At 40.4% G+C, this 18,518-nt stretch overlaps 1 protein-coding gene across 8 annotated transcripts in view; it reads left to right on the top strand.

Moving 5' to 3' along the window:
- UROS (uroporphyrinogen III synthase) overlaps positions 1-18,518 on the top strand; it is a 19,047-nt gene extending 529 nt beyond the window's left edge. Inside the window, exons 2-13 of one of the 8 annotated variants that reach the window (XM_071812233.1) lie at positions 671-730; positions 3,079-3,182; positions 4,576-4,650; positions 5,759-5,848; positions 6,603-6,686; positions 7,609-7,705; positions 9,408-9,482; positions 10,053-10,127; positions 14,776-14,859; positions 15,194-15,279; positions 17,055-17,153; positions 17,738-18,518. In XM_071812233.1, the coding sequence (XP_071668334.1) occupies positions 5,786-5,848; positions 6,603-6,686; positions 7,609-7,705; positions 9,408-9,482; positions 10,053-10,127; positions 14,776-14,859; positions 15,194-15,279; positions 17,055-17,153; positions 17,738-17,884 (810 nt within the window). In that variant the 5' untranslated portion in view covers positions 671-730; positions 3,079-3,182; positions 4,576-4,650; positions 5,759-5,785 and the 3' untranslated portion in view covers positions 17,885-18,518. Of the gene's footprint in view, positions 1-470; positions 731-3,005; positions 3,183-4,575; positions 4,651-5,758; positions 5,849-6,602; positions 6,687-7,608; positions 7,706-9,407; positions 9,483-10,052; positions 10,128-14,775; positions 14,860-15,193; positions 15,280-17,054; positions 17,154-17,737 lie in introns of all 8 variants that reach the window. The other 7 variants (XM_065843412.2, XM_071812234.1, XM_071812232.1 and 4 more) reach the window with 7 other exon arrangements.

Genomic DNA, 18,518 nt, shown 5'->3' with positions numbered 1-18,518 from the left:
CCAACCCCTGACATTCTGGGATTCTGTGAGAATATTCTGGGAGAGTCATCTGGACTCTGCCGGGACTCAAAATTGTAGGAAACGACTACCTTGCCAGTATAATAGGCCCAGGCAGATCTCTCAGCAAAGCATATTTTATTAACGATTAACCGGGTGTTCTACCTAATGGCAGGCACAAGGAATAGGGCAGAAAGCCCCTGCTTGTATCACCCTAATCCTGGCCTCAGTTTCCCTCCCCTGCTCCCCCCCCTGGTTGGTACTGCAGGGTTTACAAACCACCCGACCCTGCCTCAGTTCACCTGTCTTGTTCGTCTAATTCTAACAACCCCTTCCCCCTTATTGATTTATTTAAAATATGGGTTTCTGGCTCTCTGGCTACCCTTCCCCCTGGCTTAACTTTTAAAACTTTTAAATACAGTTGTCAGTTTGTGCTCTGGAATTAGTTCAAAGAGACTTTGTTTTACATTAAGGGTCCATAGTCGGATGTCTCTCAGTCCTTCCCTCCTCTGGGGTCAGGTGTCAGATCAGTTCTAAAAACAACATTCTTCCTTCAATGGCTCCTTACAAAATATACTTGAAAGTGATACGTGGCAGTATATATCCATGTTAATTCTGCCATGCTGAAGCGTCCTGTGTTTAAAAGAAGAAGAATAATTGTTCTGTGCAACAGGTGTCCTCACATTTCTTCTGTCCCCACCGCCGCTGTTCTTGGCCTGTTTCTGCTGAACGGGTGAGTTGCACTGTTGTAAAGAAAAGGGAGCTAAACAGGGGCTGAAATAGAGTGCTGGGGCCTGTGAGTCTGTCCTGAACATCTAATCAAATTACTGAAAGCTAAATTAAAAAGGAGCCATGTGCTTACAGCTTACTTAACAAAATAATTCTCCAACTAGTTATAGAGAATTCCAGAACAGAAACCAGCAGAAAAGGGAGTGAGGTAGAATGCAGGAAGCACAGTGTAAATGTGGCCTTTACAAAAAAAGTATAGAAGTGGCCATTGATGTTTGAGCCTCATTCATGTGGACCATGTTCCATTTAAGTCTTCCTGTCTGGTTAATGAAGAAGCGTAGCTGTTAATGAGGTCGTTTGAAGAAGACTGGGTGTTCACTGTTGCTGGCCAGAAGAAATGCAAGGCACAGGGCCTGGGATGTAATTTCAGCTTTATAAATACATCCAAATAGGTTAGAATTTGCATGTCCCTTTAAAGTGTAGAACACGTCTGTGTTTATTTTTTTGAGAGCTGTGTCTGTTCTAAGAGCAGGTAGCTCATTGCCAATACATGGTACACAGGGAAAGAATTCCATGTGGAAAAAAGATATATTGGAAAGCCCTTTACTGCTGCAGTAAAACTGCCTCTGTAGGGGTGCAATCTGTGCCTATATACAGTTTTACATTTTATTTTTGGAACTGTATCAGTTGGGAATGAGATGAATTACTAACATTGCTTTTGGTAAAAATCCATGATGTAGTAGAAGGGTCCAAGTCCTTTTATTCTTCTCTGGATTGCCATGCCAAAGAACCAGTTCTATTGTTTTGCGACATAGACACCCAAATAGTAGGAATTATTGTCAAATCTTTTGTTGTTGTTAACTGATGATGCATGTATTACATCATCTCTGAGTGTGCTGGATTTCTGAACCATACTTCATGGCAACCTTACAGTTTTTTTCCTTCTCTGGTTATCAAACCCATGTAATTGTAGTAGAAGAACATTGGTAAGAAATGCACAGCATCAAAAATCCTAGCCCAGGGATTTTTACAATTTTTTTAAAAATCATATCTCAATTGTGTGTTATAACTCATCTCCATTTACATTTATGATGGAACACCTTTTGCACTTGGCAATCAAACCTTATTTTCTGACCCATACAGTTGATTATAATATGAATAGTATTGGAGAAGTTTAATGTCTTTTGCAGCTCTTGGTGTCACTTGGCAGCAAGAAACAAAAGGACCCTTTTATTCCTTTTTGCAAGCTGTCTTCTGTGTTAAAGATAGTTCGCAATTAGTTTGGGGACAGCTTTTGAAATGGAAGTTAAGTGACCCACAGAGATGTCCTTTCTGTACAATGCTCTATACAAAAAAATCTGCAAAGGGTTTTTGTTTCTGAATATGAGAGAGTATTGCTCATCTTTACTAATATCAGGTATAGCCATTGTAATCAGCTTTAGATTTTAATTAACGGCAGAGGGATGTTGAATTTTACTGTGCGATGCTGTGAATGGGAAGCATTTCAATTATGTCTGTCAGCAGAATATTCTGAATATGCAATGTGACCTAAAATTACCCCTCCTCTGAATTAAGTAAGGTAGACTTTACCTTAAGTTTTGTGGACTCAGAAAAATGGCACCAAGCTGGTTTTAGCCATGACGTAATGCCTCTTGTAGTTTGTTATCAGAGCTAACTGGATGGTTCCCAAGCCTCAGACTAATGTAATTTATTTTTCATCTTTGTGTGCTCAAGACAGAAAAATCTCATGTCCTCTTAATAGCGGTTTGCAAACCTAATGGGTTTTAAATGGTATTTTTTTAAACATCTGAAGAACCATTTTTGCAGGGTTGTTATTGGCACTCAGGCAAACAAAGTGCTGGTTTAGTGAGCCAAAAGTGGGTGGCCGGCATCATCCTATAAGCAAAGACTTGGCAGTGTAAAACTTATTAAGGTCATTCCTACACATTTGGTTTTCCAGATACAGATTGAGCACTGCTGGACTCTGCTAAATCCATTCATTGTTCTAAATAGAAGCTTTTTATGGTTGTTTAGAATTGTGTGCCTACCTCTCTTGATGAAATATTTAAGATATAATTGCTAAATAAAAAATATAAGCTATCTAACATATATCTTTGTCTTGTAAGTACGCCCTCAGAATACATCAAAAATTACAAAAAATGCGGCTTGTCTTATTTATGTGTTTTTTCTTAATGCTCTTTTATTCAATAGGAATGTTTGTCAGGGTTCTTGACTCTACATGTATTTAGGAGAAAACTCACTGGACAATTGCATTTCAGTTATTTGTAGGGCATTCCTTAGGAACATCTCAAGGACACAAGTAAACCATTTCTGTTCCCGTTCCCGGTGCAGTGGGACCTTGGCATCATTGCAGCAAGTCACACAAACTTCCATGTATTGTTTGTGCCCACAAGAAGAATACAGCGTAAAGTTTTAACTTCTTTGTATGTGCAGTGGTAAGTTTTTGGTTTGAAAATGTGCTCATGTGTGCTTGTTCCTCTTAGGCGTCTCATCTGCCTTTTGTCCCAGTTTACAGCGATGTGTCTGAAATGGGTATATTCCACCAGTTTTTGTTCGGTCACACCTGTCACCAAACCCACATGAACCTGCCTGAACTATGATGACAGAAGGAACAGAACGGTCTGGGAGGTTTATGGCTGCGGGAAAAGAGACTAATTTTTTCAGCAGTAAAACCAAACAGAGGGTAGTTGCAGATCAAAACACACGTTATTCATGAGTGCACAAACCTACAGATTCCATAGGTTAAATTTGTCTCCTGGTGGACACTTGTAGCCCCTTTTTGGAGCGGATTAACGAGCTGCCTTCTGGTGAAATTGAAGATAAGCCAGTGGCTACTATGAGCAACGGGGCTGTGCAGTCTTGCTCTTTATAATAATGAGCCAGATGGCTGAACCCAAAATACAGTCTGTATCATTGCTTTGTACAGGAGACAGGTAGGTAGTTGCATCTTGTGGTAGTTCATTATGTTTTATGACTTTGTGATTATTCTTTGGTTTCAGTATATATTTTATATGCAGGATCTCAACAAAATAATTACTTTGATTATTGTAAGTCACCTTGTTAAGCGTGGATGTTTACCCATTTCTTATTGTTATTCATTACTTGACACAATACTGAGGCATAGGATGGGAAACTGATGGGTTTCTAATTACCTAAAGTAATTAATTAGAAGTCTGCTTTCCCCAGGTGTACCTGAATTAACTCTCATGTTATCTAGGGGATTTATTACAATGCTTTTGGAAATGGCTTTATCCAAAAAGCATTATTATAGAATCATTGCAGTTGGAAGAGACTCTGAAGATCATTGAGTCCAACCATATCTGGTATTACACAGTTCAGAAGGACTTCTTTTCCTGTATGTTTACATTTTGATGACTTTCTAATGTTATTAAACATTATATATTTTGGAAATAGGGAGATGTGGTAGGTTAGAGTTAACATCATTTTTCTTGGTGCTGTTCGACTTTACTAGTATGTGTATCAGACTTAGAGCATAAGCACCAAAGGTAGAGTTACAATAAACATAGCAACCTCAGTATCAGAACAACAATCTATGCTACAAAGAACTGTGCGCAAACTAGATTTTTACAAGAATGTTGGATTTTTAAAGACTGTTAGAGTGTTAAAGTGACTGAGAAGCCCCTCAGCCCTACCTTCTTCAAGCTACTAGTGACTGGATATTCCAGAGTATTTAGGAGTCTGACTCTTAAAAGCCATGGATGGGATCTACTTTGGTGTTTGCTCTAGTTTGAAATCATCAAGAATTATGTTTTTTGAGAACACAGCCCTTGACAAAGTCCCCGTTTCTTCTTCTTCACGTGTTTTCAGGCCTGCGAAGCCCTGCCGGTTCCTGCGCTGTGACACTGAGTGCTGGGCAGTCTGTGAGCCCTTCCCTGCCTGCTGGTAAGATGGTCAGAATCCAACACCTGAATCGTGACATCACATATTAAAACCTAGGTTGAAAAGTGTAGTTTAAAAGCCACAAAACTAAGGTAGTATCAGAGTGAGATAATGAGTTCCTAGCGTGGTGCTTTGGGTGCCCTTTTCCACCTGCATTTCACAGTGTTTGTGGTGAATGTGTGACCCTGAGCCCTGCTTGCTTGTACCCCATCCTGGTTTGTCCACTGTTGTCTGAAGCTGCCTCCATTTCCCTTGGCATTTTTGTTTGAATGGGTTTTTTGTCTTCGATGAAGTTTTGAGGGTGAACAAAATTTAAGGTGTTCTCATTTTAAGGAGAATTTGCTCATGTGTGATCAGGAAAGTAACACAGCTCATTAAGGCTCTGTGCAGTTGGAGAATGGCTTTCTGTTTGTAGTATTGCATTTGTTTGCTTTGGTCCTTGGTATATTTGCTTACGTATTATAACAGGCTTTGAATTCAGCACCAAAGTCAACTTTTAAGGAACTGAGAACTATCATCTCCCATTTTAATGGCTGAATACATTTTTTCAGTCTTGCCTTGTTTACTATAGATATATCAAAGAAGGCACATGAATATTACATGTTATATTCAGATGCATGTTTGTATTTTTAAAAAACATTTTGAAATGCTGCCCTGCACATGTTTTCCCCCGTTAAAAGGGTTAGACCCCAAATGCATCAAATTGAATCGCTTGGTACGTAAGGCCTTGCATATTCATTATGGTGAGCACAGCGTGGAACTGAAAATAATAGAATGTTTTTATAGGTAGGAGCTTATTATGTTGCTGAACATGACTGCATTGTAGGGGTTATTTCTTTTACAAAATATTCTCCTTTAAAATGTGCTCTCCTTGACAACTTCCATTGTAGTTTCTCCCTTAAGCAGCATTATCTGAAGACACCACGTTATTTGTTGCTCTTATCAGGGTGGGTATTCATGCCCAGAGAATGTACGTTAACTGCTTACTCATTGTGTAGAGAGCAGCACAACTGTTAGCAACCCAGTTTCTTTGAAACGGAGCTGTTAAAGTCACTGTTCAGTAGCAAGTCCTCTAGATCTAATTTAGATAAATTCCATTATTGTATTTCAGAGTTCTTCTGCAGTTATTTGGTAAACAATGAAGGTTCTGTTGCTGAAGGATCCCAAAGACAAAGAGTCTGGACCAGATCCGTATATTAAAGTGAGTAAACTTTTAAAATAGTAGACTATTGTGTCACTTCGTGATTAAATAATAGCATAATGCATTAAGCAACATAGGTGAATTTAACTGCAAAAGTGAAAAATGTGCTTCATCAAAATGAGACTGCATGTCTGAAATTATGCGAAGAAAAAAATATACCAGAAAATTGGCAGTTACTGAAAAAAAATATTTTAGTTATGGGGCATTGGGACAGAATTCACTGTTGAAGCTCTCAGCAAAGTACTGATATGAAGATAATTTCATTTTAATTAGTTAATACTGATTATGTTCATAGGGATACGATTAATATTACAAAAAGTATGAGTAGTCTTACTGGAAATGCACTGTGGAGAAGAGGTGTCCTGTTGCTGTGGTCCTTTCTGCCACTGCCTTTGCTTGTGTGGCAGGTCTGACTCGTTAGAGCAGTTCTACTGACTTGGAAGAATTACAGAGATGTACAAGAATATTTGCAAGATTAAGTGGTCGGTTGTCACATAGGGATTTCAGAATGACGTGCTGCTGTGTCCTGTAACTATTCAGTAGCTATGTAAGGATCCTCAGTCCCACAGCTGTTTAGTATTAGGTTGGAGTACTAAATAACTTACGAAACCAAACTAGCTTCACCAGCCAAAGCAAATGAGATGCCTTTCTGTTTTACTTCAGTAAAAAGAAATATTTGTGCTGAGTCCATTATTTGAAAACGAAGAAAATACCATTTGTAATCTATTTCAAGGGCTGTATTTTTTTTTAATAGGAATTAGAATTACACGGATTTGAAGCAACTTTGATTCCAGTTTTGTCATTTGAATTCGTATCTCTTGAAAGCTTATTTGAAAAGGTAAGTCTTGAATTATTTCAATTGTCTTATTTTCAACAGAATTTAGACCATGGTTGCCATGTCTTATCTTAATGATGCCCTTTGTGGTACCTCCTTTTGTGCTTCCACACAATGGTACAATATTGTATAGAACACAATACAGTATTGTATCAAGTTCCTTGCTTATACTTGTGGAAGAATTAAGTTAGTCAGATAGAATTCACATTTAGGTTGGTGGGCCACAGGAAGTTACATTAAAAAATTAGAAGACTGTAGTGACAACTGGAGGTTCACCCTTACATTGTACTGAAAGTATGTACTGCATCTCCTGGATACACGGAATAACATTGCATAGTCAGTGGTCTCCTTCTGCTCTTTCTTCTATGTATATATTTCATTTTAAAAGGTTGAAAAGGTGTTCTGAGGGAGGTTCCCTTTATTGACAATCTCCAGGAGCACTGAACTTCGTTAGGTGGTGGAATGTGTCATGATCTGCGTTTACAAGGGATCCAAGAACATTTCTCCATTTTTTGTACTGATTTTTGAGAGTCCCTCAGTAATTTTAACTGTTCTTTGGGGGACAGGGAGCAAGGGGCTTTCTGGGTGGAACCTCTGTGTTCCTACTCTCTGCTCTTGTATGGCTTTGTAAGTACCTCCTGTGTTGCACACCCATCCTTCCAGCTCGTTGCAGTGACAGGAGTCCTTGTCTGCTCCTACACATTCTCAGAATTAATATCATCTCTGCAAGTTTGGTTCTGAATTTGAGATTTGTTACACATTTCTCTCCTAAATACTCTGGCCACTGATAGTAGTGACGTACTCGCCCCTTTTCAGACATTTATTGAAGCTGGTTTGTTCTTCACAAGATTATAAAGAATTGATCAACGTAATTTTTTAACTTATTCACTTTAATTTTCTTCTTGACTTTACTGTTTATAAATAGCTCTCTCATCCAGAATGTTATGGAGGCCTCATTTTTACCAGTCCGAGAGCATTAGAAGCCATCAAGATCTGTTTAAAAGAGAGCAGTAAAAACGAAGGTAAGTGCGTATTTATATTCTTCAGCCTTTCTGGTTCAGTAATTTGTGAAGTTTGTCATTTTATTTCGCCATGAGTAGGTGTTTAGAATATGCCTTTTTTAAAAAAGCTTTATCTCTCAGTTTCTTGACATCATAAAGGTGTCGTGCTAAATCGAGCTGTTAAGGGTTGGGTTTTCCGCACTTAACTTTATTGTTAAATATGAAAGGAAAGAGCTTTTGGTGCCAATTGCTAATTAGCGTGAGCTTTTTCAGTTGTGGTTATCGCATGCGTAAGGAATATTTTGCTGCAGTGCTTAGTTTTGCTCGCTAAATCTTTTCCCGCCTTGTAGAGAGGAGCGTGTTACAGAAACTGGCCAGTGCTGCTTCTGTGCCTGTTTAATTCATATGAAGTCTTACAGAACAAGACATTTCTCCATCTTTAATATAAAATTTCTCAAGTGAATTAAGCATTAGCTAAAAAGCGGTGAAGAAATGGTGGTACATAAAAGCCAGCAGATTCATTGTGAGAATCCTGCGGAGTGCTAACTAGAAATTACTGTACCAGGGATCTATAAAATCCGTGTAAACTCTTCTGAATTCTTAAGCTGAGCTATAAGGTCTGGCTTGGAGTGTATTGCTGTATCTGCTGCATATTGGGGAGCAATCGCACTACTCCCTGTGGACTGAGTAAGGTCACACTCTGAGAAAGCAGTAAATACACTAAGATTATTCACTTACTTTAGCATGTTCAACAGCACAGGACTGTATTTTAGGATCTTTGGTCAAACGTAATCTCTTCTCTAGAGTTCGTCCCTATTTGTGACTAGGAATTTTGGGAGCTGCCAAAATATGTATTTTAATCAATAAAATGAGTCTTTAGCTCCCACTTGGGTTCCCTTCAAAGGTAACAATTATCTTTTTCCTTCATTAGAATAGTTTCCTTGTTTCTGCTGTAGTTTCTAACGTTTCCCCCCAAGAATACTAGAACGGAGCTGCATGTCCTCTGCTGTTTTCAGACAAGACAGTGAAAGACTTAGTGTCTGTATTTTGAGTCATTAGGATTTCAGACACAGGGATGAGGTTGCTGGAACCAAGAGGTGTCATTTAGAACCCACTTACTGCCTGCAGGAGGGAAACCATTTCCTACCAGTTATATTTTGGTGTCTGGTGCATTTTATTTCTGAGCTGATAAATTATTCTTGCTGTAAGTTTGATATATAATCCATTTCTATAATCTTGTATAAGATGGAGTTGTGTTACAGAGAACCGTAACGCTTGGGAATAGATTTTTTTTTTACCCTTTTATTTGTTGTCATATATATTTTTGCCTAAGCCTTGAGTTTGAAACCAGCAGTTTGTACAACTAAATCTGCCTTTGTCCTATGAGCTTGTTTTTCCCCATGAGTTCTGATGCTTTTTTAAAGTTCTTAATGCCTAAATGGAAATGATCTGGCATAGGGCAAGTGTGCATTAAAAAAGCTACTTAGCAGAAGCGGCTAAGAACTGTTTACCCAAATTAGGCTTTAAAAACATGTTGTAGACTGCTGTTTACACAATGAAAAAATACATTAAAAATTCATTGTGTACACCCGGATTTGCCGAAATATGTAGCGGAGTATTAGTTGTTATTTTGCTGTATTTTTAGGTTAAACAGAAGTCCAAATACTCATTTAGCATTCATATTTTGTTGCTGCGTGCTTAATTTAAACTAAATGTTTTTCAGCCTGGTCGAAATCTCTTAAACAAAGGTGGAATTCCAAGCCAGTCTATGTGGTTGGAAAAGCTACAGCTTCTCTAGGTAAGCTGGGGTTTAAAGGATGAAATCTTAGATAAATCTGTCGTGTAAGTAGAGTTTTTGGAGTATTAGCTGCTGTTCAAGGGCGCTTAGAAGAAAATATAGGTAAGATTTATAAATGGAAATATTTGAAAACAGGTAATGATACACACATTAGAACTATACGTGCTTCATCTAAGGATCTGGCTTCTGGGTTTTCATGGCTTTTATTGTAATGTGATGGCAGCTGCTTTAAGAATTTGGTCAGAAAAGAATGAAAACTGGAATTGCAGCCCGTTCAGCACAGACGGTGCTTTTTGTTTCACTGCTGCAGGTGCTAGAGCTTAAAAATAGCTGCGAACCAGCTTAGCTATCCCCAACGTTCGTATTTGTTTCATGTGTAGCTTTCTAGAGCTAAAATTGAGTTTTCGTAGCATGTTACTACTTCAAGTGCTCTCATTTTTTTGCTGTTTGAAGAAGTTTTTGTGTGTGTGGATGAGGTTGGGTCTCCCTTTTGAACCCTTGTTCCTGTGACAGTAAATCTGAATTGTTCTCAATGATGCCAATGCTTTTCTTACCTGCTTTTGGTTATAGTGGAAGAAATTGGCCTTACTCCGAAAGGAGAACAGTCTGGAAACGCTGAAAAATTAGCTGAATATATTTGCTCAAGTAAGTATCTAATATCTCCTATTTATTAAGCTAATGTACTTTCCATTGTTTCAGAATTTCCTATAAATAATATCAAGTGTACACTGAAGCAGAGGCGTACGTACTGCATATATCTCATATGCAGAACCTGTGAATTTAACTTCTGGGAATATGAGTGATATTTCTAAAAAACAATAAAAATACTTGGAAATACATATATAAAATATAAATCTACATGAAATCTTAGACTCTGTAATTGATTAAAATACCATGTGACCCAGTAGGCAAAGTGTATTTTACTCAAAATCAAAGCTGTAGTGGCTGGAAATTGCTGCCTAATGGTAAGATTGCAATGATTATGAGCTGGTCCTCGCTTCAAGCCAGTTGGCGCTGGGGATTTGTCACTGTTCATAGCTCACAGTGGCTGAGGGGGGCTCCTGTCCTCAGAATGACCACCTGCTTGCTGAGGAATCTCATTTTCGGCACCAGAAGAGGGTGGTTTTGAAGAAGTTGCAGAGCAGTGTCCTGTCCCAACAGATGGGATGGGGGATGCGTTAACTCTGAATGCGACATGTGCCCTGACTCAACAGATGAGACCGGGTGTGAGTTAACTCTGCGTTAATTCTGTGTGGTTATGTGAAGTGAACGACAGTCACTCCCGGGGTCCAATTCAATGATGAGTTTTACTAAAAGTACGTGTTGGAATGTTAGTTACAGCGAATAGTGGCTTGGCAAAAGTATTTTATGATGTCACAGAACTTATCAATACATTAACAGCAAAAATCCTACTATGAGTGATATATTGGCAACCATTAATAGCTATAATACAAAATCCAACAGCAGAGCTGAAGATTCTGTTACTCTTATATGTTCAAAAGGAAAAGAGAGAAAGATAGTGGTAAAGGGGGAAGGAAAACTAAGATATAAGAGAAAGTTATAAAGAAATAGGGGTATAGAAGAAAAACAAGAGAAGAGCAGAAAGAAAGGAGGAAAGAAAGGGGTGAGGGATCCAGCCACTCTTACGGCTCCGCAGCGTGGATGACAGGACCTGTACGATGATGTGTGACCTCCGGTCCCCCTGGCGAGGATGCTGGGGTTTTAGTTCAGGAGCGCAGCGTCCTCTGGTGTCTGGTCCAGTTTTCCCATGGTAAGAGTCCTCAGGGTGCTGTGTTCCCCACCAGTGCTGGGTTGGGTGAGCTGTTTTATAGCTCTCTGAGTAGGGGGACGTCTTGGGGGATGGAGTGATTGTGAAAGATGGACAAGTCTCGGGCCACCTTAAGGGGTCTCAGCTTTTCCCCTTTGTGTGCCAGGCTGGGCATATCAGAAGATGGGGCTGTGTGCCCTCCAGCACATCCTCCGGTATCGGAATGGCCAGCCGGCCTGGGCTGCGGCTCCTTAGCTTGTCCTTGATACGTAAATCACAGTTCTGCCTATACTGAATGTGTCATCTGTGGCTGGATGAACTGGTTTCACCACAATGTTTTCAGCCATGATCCTTATCGATACACAACAAGAGGGTTAGGTAAAACGATATTTATGTTTCGTTTAGCCATTTTGTTAATGGTTAAAGCTGTAATTCCAATCTGTTTGCTGCTTTTAAATGCATTATCAGATTGTTGGGTAATTTTAGAAGTCTGGTTTGTCGGCTTCCTCATTTTTTTTACTGTAATTAGTTAGAATTTCCAATAGTAACAAACATTTTCAGGCTTAGGGGCCGATGAGTTTTGCGTGGCTGGGTCAGTACAAGCTGTGAAGAAAGAGGCTGAATGTGAGCTGGGAGCTTCTGACGGACGTGCCGGTGCCACAGCGGATCCAGGACTGAGGTTCCTGCTGCCTGCAGAGCGTCCCCTGAAAACACATCAAACCCAGGCAGCAGCATTAGTCCCCAGGCTCCAGGAGAAAATCACCCCAAAGGTTCAATATCTCAGCAGCAACCTGTTTGCTGGGAGATCCTTTATAGCCCTGGGTACGTCCCCGCTCATCTGGGAACGCAGGGAGCTGTATAGTGGAATTTCAACCTCAAATCTAAAAGCAGAAAGAGAAACCTACATCTAGAGGCTCACATGGTGTGCACTGATTGGACAGAGAACGAGCAACGCTGTGAAAAGCTGCGTTAGTCAGCCAGTCGAGGTAAACACTCTGCCTTTGGCTAACGCTGGGCAGAGAAACAAATGACAATTAGACAATTATTCTAGATATCGGATGAATTATTGTGTCTGCTGGTCAAAGCGCCGCTGCTGTCCGCACTTTCTGAACTTGCTGAATAAGGTGCTGGTGCTTCAGTGGTGGCTGTGATGTCAAGAACCCTGACACGCTGGGTGGGGCTGGTGGGCATAACGAGACAGGAAAGAGTGTTGATCAGCAAAGTGTGCGGAATAGCAGAGATTTATAGCTAAAAGAAAAATTGATTGGAGCTGGCAAGTATTGTTTGTAATGGGCAGAGTGCTCTGTAACTCATTGGCAAATATTTTAGCTATATGTAATACTTAATGATAAAATGATAGCTGTCTACACAAGATTAAATAATAAATCCTGCAAATTAAAAATGAAATTTTCAGCGCAAGAATGCCGTAAGTGACGAATAACCAACGTCTGCTCTTTGACAGATACTTTAAAGCAAAGGATTTTAGCTGATTTTTAGTGCTAGGAGCTCTAGTTGCAGTGGTGAATTAACGTTGGCCAGTTTGCAGATGGAGGCTTTTTTTGAGAAGGAAGACAAGAAAAATACTGCTCTGTCCTGTTGTGTGAATGGGAGAGAAACTAGGAGCAGGTGTAAAGAAAACAGCGTGTGTGATACTGGGGGTGGAAAAACCCCTCTTCTTGGTTATTTTCTCAGCCCAGTTGAGGAACATCCTGGCTCTTTGGTGACAACCAATGACAGGACGAGGGGCAATGGGTTCAAACTGGAACACAAAAGGTTCCACCTAAATTTGAGAAGAAACTTCTTCTCAGTGAGGGTGGCAGAGCCTGGCCCAGACTGCCCAGGGAGGTTGTGGAGTCTCCTTCTCTGCAGACATTCAAACCCGCCTGGACACCTTCCTGTGGAACCTCAGCTGGGTGTTCCTGCTCCATGGGGGGATTGCACTGGGTGAGCTTTCCAGGTCCCTTTTAATCCCTGACATTCTGGGATTCTGTGATTCTTTCTTTCATTATTCACTTTCTGTGCTTTCAGCATAAGTGATTGGGAAAATAAAGGGATTTAGTCCTTAACTGGCTCAGCAGCTTTAGTCTCTTTTCAAGGCAAATATTTGTTGGTTTTATTCCAGTGTTGGTTACAGGAGCAGGGAGACCATGAGGCCCAATGCTGCTTGTGTTCTGCAGACCTGCTGAGGATTTCTTCTGTGCTCTGTAACCCAAGTCAGAAGGGATTAGTGTTGTGTACAGACATCACACCGACATCTCCATTCACTGACAGCAGGATGGATGCTGACATATTTAGGTTACCGTATTTACATTCTGTCCCAAGTTCATTCTTCATTACGAATATATCTATGGCTTCTAATAAAACTTCAGTGTGCCATGAGGACAGTCAAATAAATCCATGGTGACTGCTACCAGGGTCTTTCCATTTGATTTTTACTATTGCTGTTCTTTGTTATTTTCTTTCGCTGAGGCATCTCCAACACTTACTGTTACAAACTGGGAATCTACTTGCAGCACTCAAAACATTTCTTTTGCTAGTGGTCGCCTCTTAAACATACATTTGAATTAGTAATTAAATAGTGTTTGGGGGAAGTCCCATTTATTTTGGCAGGTGAATGCAAAGCTGTGTGGAATTTCATCTTGAATTTGCAAACTGTGCAAAAACCCCTCTGCTTTTAAATTCTCATCCAAAAATTAACTTCTTCAATTAAAATGCTCGTCTTGTCAGTGTTTGCGCTTTCCTGTCTCCGGCACGTGGGCACAGGGAATGGAGGAGGCGAAACCCAAGAGGTGGCAACAGGAATTAATACCTGGTGGTATTTTTTTAAGCACAACTTGTTTTACCCTGCTGATAATGTATTAGAAACATGAAAAACCTGTGGAAGCTGCATCCCGGGTGTATCACGTCCTGTTATAAACAGCCAGGTATCAAAGGTCCTTCCAATGTAACAATATTAAAGCTGGAGATTGCTCCCATTTTCCAGGAGAGGAGCAAGGGAGGATCTCCACTCCCGCTCTGGCAATGGGAGTAGGATCAGTTTTCCTTGGGGAGGTAAGAAAATAGAGCTTTGGACAGATTGAAACTTTCCAGCTTGGTGTTTCATCCTGTTCTTCGTGTGCTGGAGCATCTTCCATAGCGAGAGAGCTGGTGTGGAGAGCGCCGCTCCGGTTCCGATCTCAAATGGAGGAAGGTTGTGTTTCTGAGGAGGAGGAGACGACTTGCACAGTGCTCGTGTTGCTCTGCAGAATGCTAAGGGGAATGGAAATGCAGTTTATCTTTTGTGAGATCTTTTTAGCCAATGTATTCATATTATGGAATATTTTTTAATTTACATGCTAAGTAGCCTCTGTGCTCTGAGTTGCGGCTGCAGTTGCACTGCAGATGTTTGCAGTTATCTTTGCTGTGTCTGTGCTGAAGCATGTGGCATTTACTGCAGCGTTCAACCTTTCAGGTGTATTAAATGTATCATGTTTACTCTTTATTAAAGACATAAGTTAATTAAACTTCTTGTTTGTGTGCTTACAGGAGAGAAACCTAATTCATCACCTCTTCTTTTTCCTTGTGGAGCCCTGAAGAGAGAAGTCCTTCCCACAGTGCTGAGAGAAAAAGGTTGAGCTTCCCTCGGAGCCTCCTTTTAATTAGTCAGTTATGGGAAAAGTTGTATCTAAAGCTTGGGAACCCAATTCGGATAAGTAAACATGGAATTTGCTGTTTTCTTGGCTAGAAGTTAGAGGATGGGAGTAAAAACTGTGCAAGGTTTACCAGTTTTCCCTTTAGTACATCTTGCAACTCCAGCAATACCTACAAATCCTTCACAGATTCTCTTCTGTAACTTTTTAGCCTAAATCAGTACACTTAAGTGCAATTAGTATGTTGAGAGTGTTTTATTGAAATGCTAGAAATGAATACAACCCTGTTTAATTAGTGTCTATCCCGATTCCAGGTGTGCCTCTGGAAAGCGTTACTGTTTATCAAACAACCCAGCACAAGGACCTGCAGGGATCTTTGAGCAGATATTTCCAACAACAGGTATTGGATGCTGATGTAGTGTGAGATTTCTGAGGTACATAATAATACTCAGTAATATACTCCCTTTTTTTCCCCTGTCTGTAAATGCTACTTGTGATACATGAATATCTTGGTTGGGTTTACTGTTGATTATCAAGGGACTCCTCCAGCAAAAGTTTCAGGCAGGGAGTGAGTCCCTCAGCGACTTATGGCAATTACTTGCAAAATTCCTGTATGTTTCAGAATTACTGGGAAATAACTGCAGGTATTAATTCTATTTTCAGTTCATTCCCTTGAGCTGGACAAGATTGCTTTTTAAGTAATACCATGTCAGAAATTACATCTAGTGAGGATATTTATTAAACAGCTTTATTAGTAGTTTTTATTAGTGTAATTGAAGTATCACCGGACATCTTCGCTCTGTATTACCAATCAGAATCCACTAGGAACCTGATCTCATTTGAAGTGATGTGCTGTTGAGGAGCATATTTAGATACACCGTGTGTTTCAAAAAGATGGACCCAATTGCAGAGATGCGGTGATTTCAGATTGGGACCATGTTTTTGAAACACCCTGTATTTGCTACAATTTTTCTCCTTTTAAAACCATCTAGTAAATGTCATCAAGCAAGGATCAGTACATAGTAAAAGATTAGAATGCACTAATAATGTCTTTTACTGAATTTTCCATTTGTGGAAGCTTATATGATATCCAGGATTAATTTGATTCAAAATGCAGACTTTGCTTCTTACAGAAACTTGGCCTCTTGGAGCATGTCGCACCTCTCTTTAAATTCTGTGCATTAACATCTTGTTAAATTACGTATTGATTTTAAAGTTCTTTTTCAAGAGGTCCTAAAAGGTTATGGGATGGTCAGTCTAACGGATAAATTGTATCCTGGTGTTCTCTGGGTGGGTATTGCAATTCTGAACCTCGTGATATTTAATTTATAGCAGATATAAGAGTAATTAGTACATATGGACTTTGTGACTTTCTGAACTCTTCTTAGGAGCTCCCTGCTCTCTGCAATTAGACGTTTGTTTCAGTGTGAAGCTGTTAAAATGTGTTCTTCACGTCCTTTTAGTTCTTAACTGATGATACTGTGGTTATATATTTAGCACATGGAGAGCTGACATAGGTGACAAGTGTTAGAGCCTTGTGAGGCTGAACAGCACTGTGTTAAACCGCCAGTCTGGCCTCCCTGAGCCAGGCCTAGCTTCCAAGTCACGCACTATAACAACACATGTGGTTTGGGTGGAACCAGCGTATCTTTCTGGTCAGACGGAAAATGGTGCTAAAGGAGGCGTGTGCTTTGGGTCTGCTGCTCCAGACAGAACTTTGCTGTTACCTTTTGGCTACAGAAGGTTTGTGCTGCTTTTTTAAGGCGGGCTTGTTCTGAGACACAAAAAGCCCTTCCCGGGGGTTGCAGTTTCGAGGCATCACCTCGTCTTTGCCAGAGCATCTCAGGGCGAGCAAGCCACGAACAGGGAAACAATCTGCAGAATGGACAGAGATGGGAATGGATTTAAGGAGATAATTTGCCTTACAGCCTAAGAACACTTTGAGTACATTTATCACCAAGCACTTGTGTGACAAAGTATTTGGTTCAAGTCCCAGCTGAATTGCAGCATTCTGTGGTGGAAAGGGGCTTTGCCCCCCAGGAAACCCTTTGTGTGGCTGAACTGCTGCTTCTCATCAATAAACACACTTGAGGCCCATAGAGAGCCAGTTGAAGGGATTTCCGTGACCGCGACGCTGCTGCCAACAGTGACTAATCTGGGGTTGCTTTTACTCAGGGAGTTCCTGCAAGTATCGTCTTCTTCAGCCCATCTGGTGTCAAATTTTGCCTCCAGCACATTCAGAAGCTTTCAGGGGATTTTATCAACCATATCAAGGTATGTTCTCTTTAAAAGTGGCGAAGTGCAATAGGGAGTCAGTTTGGGATGGTGAATGAGAGATGGGAAAGCTGCTAACACCCATTACAAACCTTCATTTTCTCTTTTGTTTATATTTCTCTGAAAAAAATAAGCTATAGCAAATACAAATGTTATTCTATAGCTGAGAGTCTTTATTTTAAAAAAGGTAATTGTTTTCACTTTTTTTTTGCAATTAACTTACCCAGTTTCCACTGGGAATGTGCTTTATTTTCTCTTCATAATACGAAGGTGTGAGCAGTTCCTGTTTGAATCCACAATTACAGGCTGAGGCACATTAAAATCCATTTTCCCTGTTTTGTGGGACTAAGAGCTTTATATCTTTGTAATGGTGAGATAAACAATAATCTTTCCTAAGTAATGTCTAAGTAGCTCAGTTGATGGGTGGTTAATATTAAAGACTTCGACCTGAAAGGGTTAGTACAGTTTTGTAAGCTCGGCCATGCAAGTTGATGCGTTGACAATGTCAGTGAAGAAGGGAGGGCATGAAGGAACGAGTTCAGAGTTGATCCCACACCTGTTATAACTCAATATTGTCACCGCAGTTTGCTGCCATCGGGCCAACGACCGCGGAGGCTTTGGAAGCCGCGGGACTCCCGGTGAGCTGCACCGCACAGAGCCCGACCGCCCCGCATCTCGCCGCTGCCGTCCAGAAAGCGCTCGGCTCGCACAACTGCTCCTTGTCCAAGTAAAGCACGGCGCACTTCCAAAGGCCAATATGGTGCTGTAGGAGGGTTTTCCAGTTTGCAGGCCTGTTGTCCTGCAGGAAAGGATTTTTCAGGAATATGCAATATCCTTGTTAAGGCCTGGTGGGAGAAGCTTGTGTCTAAGTATCTAAGAAATGTGGAACTGGGCCAGTATGTTTTCAGCATCTCACTGTTCCCCTTTTTCTCATGTGTGCAGTGTAAATATTTTATGTGGATGTTCCTTGAAAAGTAGTTGTGAGAGGCTGATCTGCACCAGAGGATGATGTTGGAATCACTGTGTCACCTCAGGTACCTCTGGCACACAGGGCAGGGTTTGCATTTCTCTCTACAGTCAGTTCCACATGCACCTATTTTTCTTTTGTAGAAGGAAAACATTCTTACAATGAAGTATTTTCTATTGTAATTCTTAGTCATTCATTGTTTGCTTTTCAAATATTCGTATTTAAATAACGATTGTAGATTCTCAGTGGAATGGGGCAATTCTTGCAGTGGAGCTGCAGTGTATGGAGCTCATGGCAGCTCAGCTGTGCCCACTAAATATCTCCACAGTTTTTGGTTTCTGCTCCTGTAAAGGCATATTTATAAACAGAGAAATAAACTGGCGTATCATGGTTAATAA

This window comes from Patagioenas fasciata, chromosome 8 (assembly GCF_037038585.1).
Source record: "Patagioenas fasciata isolate bPatFas1 chromosome 8, bPatFas1.hap1, whole genome shotgun sequence".
NCBI lineage: Eukaryota > Metazoa > Chordata > Aves > Columbiformes > Columbidae > Patagioenas > Patagioenas fasciata.
Note: the sequence above shows the minus strand (reverse complement) of the source record. Positions and strands in the feature narration are given on the sequence as shown.